The sequence below is a fragment of the Pteropus vampyrus genome, unplaced genomic scaffold (genome assembly GCF_000151845.1).
Source record: "Pteropus vampyrus isolate Shadow unplaced genomic scaffold, Pvam_2.0 Scaffold9, whole genome shotgun sequence".
Taxonomy (NCBI): Eukaryota; Metazoa; Chordata; class Mammalia; order Chiroptera; family Pteropodidae; genus Pteropus; species Pteropus vampyrus.
This window is the reverse complement of record NW_011888790.1, coordinates 2,551,177-2,553,983: the sequence shown is the minus strand read 5'-3', so window position 1 is coordinate 2,553,983 and position 2,807 is coordinate 2,551,177. Positions and strand designations below refer to the sequence as shown.

Here is a 2,807-nt window from a genome sequence, read left to right as displayed (position 1 = left end):
TGAAGCACAGGGGGAGATTGGAAATTGATTCAGTAGACATTTTAAAAAGTGGGGGAAATGGGCTGGGGAAAGACAGGCATTATTCTTGGGAAGATGAAAGTTTCCCTCCCTGATGTTAATCATCTGTTTTGCTGACCACTGAGAAAAGGGCAAAGCCAGGAAGATTTCCTTACTTCCTTCTTTTTTTTTTTTTTTGCAAGTGGCTTTCGTTTTGTTTTTTTTTTTTTTTTTGGTTACACTTTTTATTCATGCAATTCAGTTACTTTTTCCTCTTTTTTGGTTCTTTGTTTGTCTGTTTGTTCTTCTTATTTTCCATCATCACTTCATATGGGCAGTGAAAATTCAGAGGAGCGACAGGCAACTTACCTGGGATTCCTGGGCCAGCAACCACTGCAGCCTTCACACCTACCATCACTGTAATATGCACCATCCTGACCTTTGCAGAGTGCCAGCCCTGACATTCCCGAAAGCGCCTCCTCCAAACAGCCCTCGTAATGTTCCAGGCTTTTTCCTCCCGGTCTTTTACTTAAATTATGTTTTTCTCCTTCCTTCCTCATCTGATTCATACCATATTTGGCTTCATGGGTGTTTTGTGCTTTTTTTCGTAGTAGCAACTTATCATTTCTGACATCTCTTAAGTCGTTTTCTTTTCCATCAGAAAGCATTTAGGAAAGGATGCAGATGTTCAGGATGCTTTATATGTGGTCAGGAAATAACAATGTAGAATATTATACAGTGTACAGTGTTCTCGGATCTTGTTTGTGTATGTGGAATCACTTGTGAAATTCATGCCAGAATATATCTATGAAAATGAGATTATGTATCTGATGCATTGTGTTGTTTATGGAGAAACTTGTTTTAATGTTTGGAGATTCATTTGTTTGTTTAAGTAAAATTCCTAGAGCTTTTCTGTATTCTATTGTGCTTATGAGGCGCATCATGCTGCTCCTCAGGCGTTTGCAGGCACTTGCAACTCCGATTCTAAAGCGCTGTCTCCATGGCTTCTGCAACGGTCTCTGTCTTGTTGGGGTACCTACTAGCCATTGCTGTGTATCATGTGTGTCTTTCTGGGCTGTTATGGATTGGCAAGTGTGGCAGGCTCACACCCCACCTGAGAATGCTCTGTGCCAAGTCTTCACTCTCTTACAGCAGCTTTGGTGTCTTCATCCTTCTCTCCTACCTCCATGAGTGCATACAGCCTGAGTTCCCTGAACATGGGGACTTTACCTCGAAGCCTCTACTCTACTAGCCCACGTGGAACCATGATGAGGAGGAGACTGAAAAAGAAAGACTTCAAAAGCTCACGTAAGTGAAATAGTAGCCAGTGTCCTTTGGCCTGGAGAAAACGTGGTCAGGTTAGAGTCTTTGATATACAGAAGCCTATGGGAAGAGTATTTAGAGCCAACATGATCAGGTAGATGCTAAGTGGCTCTGTGCCAAAGACCTTTGAAATGATGTCCATTATATATATGATATTGATTACAGGGAATACGATTTCAGACTGAATTAGTTTGCTCATACTGCCTTTGCCTACAACTCTTTATTTGAAACTTTTTCTTGCTCCTTTGGTTTAATAAGGGACTCAAAGATGTGATTTTTTTTTTAATTTAAAACTCCTTTTTTATATTCTGGGTAACTTTAGACATGAAACCTTTGTTCTTAGTTTCTTATTCTCTCTAAAGCAATTTTTTTTGAAAACTATGTCCCCTTTTAATAAATATAAGAATCTCACTTATTTGTTTAACATTATTATAAATTTCACATTAAATTATATTTCAGGATCCTTCCCCTTCCAAAAACCAATGATAAGTTTGAACATGCCTTTTCAAACTATACCTCATTCACTAAGATTCAAGTACTTTCCCCAGGAACCTACCCATTGAGAATCACTGCTGTAACATGTATTTCTGTTGCTCATTACAGCCATAGGAAGATCAGAAGGATGCTTATCCTTATACCCAGCACCGTAAAGTCTAGGAATTTTAACTATGATTCTTGGAAGTATGGGACATCTAAGCACAGTATAGACTTGGCAAGACTAGGAAGATGTGCTCGGCTACTTGATTTTGGATAGCAGGTTGTACATGTGAGGGGGAAGAAACTGTAAATGAATGCATTAACAGGGAAGAAACACAAATTTTTCTTCTCTGTCAGGGAAGATCATAATCTCTCATTACCATCACATAAGTTTTGGAGGAAGAGAACACCTATCTTTCCAACCAGATCTAATCATAGTCTAGAATGTGAGTGTTTTTTGTTCTATATGTCCCTATCAATGAGCATGATTATGATTCCTACCCAGAAGCTCAAAGAGGATGTGGTCTCTTCCCGTGTTTACCATAAGAATTAAATAAGGAATACCCTTAAGTTACTCAAATAAAACCAAGCCCAGATATTTCAAAGCTGATAGTAAAGAGAGAATGTTCTTGTGAGAAGAGGTGGTTAAGCCTGTTGGTGCTTCAGCTTATTTGCCAGAGATTCATCTTTGCAGGTGGATGTGTCACTAATCCCGCCAGTGCCACCATCAGTGTAGGAGACTAGCTGTCGCCCACACTGGGAAATGGTCTTTTCATGTTACAAGGACCTGAAGATTTCCTTACAAAGAAAACCATTGGTGTGGTGCAAACCTTGAATATTGTGGTGTATTCATGATTTGACTTGCATATTCAAATATAAGTGATTGTCATCTTTAGTATATGTACATGATAGTAAATTTGAAATTAGGCAAGTAGAAGGAAGTTTGAATTTAGTCAAAATGAGGACAAGGAGCTTCTAAAATCTCACATGTTTCTTAGCTGACACTTGAG

General features: G+C 38.9%; 1 protein-coding gene across 1 annotated transcript in view; it reads left to right on the top strand.

Annotated features, from left to right (window-relative positions):
* Positions 1-2,807, top strand: part of GRIP1 (glutamate receptor interacting protein 1) — a 626,604-nt gene that overhangs the window by 533,277 nt on the left and 90,520 nt on the right. The window contains exon 10 of the mRNA XM_023520629.1: positions 1,150-1,305. Within this exon, the coding sequence (XP_023376397.1) occupies positions 1,150-1,305 (156 nt within the window). The remainder of the gene's footprint in view (positions 1-1,149; positions 1,306-2,807) is intronic.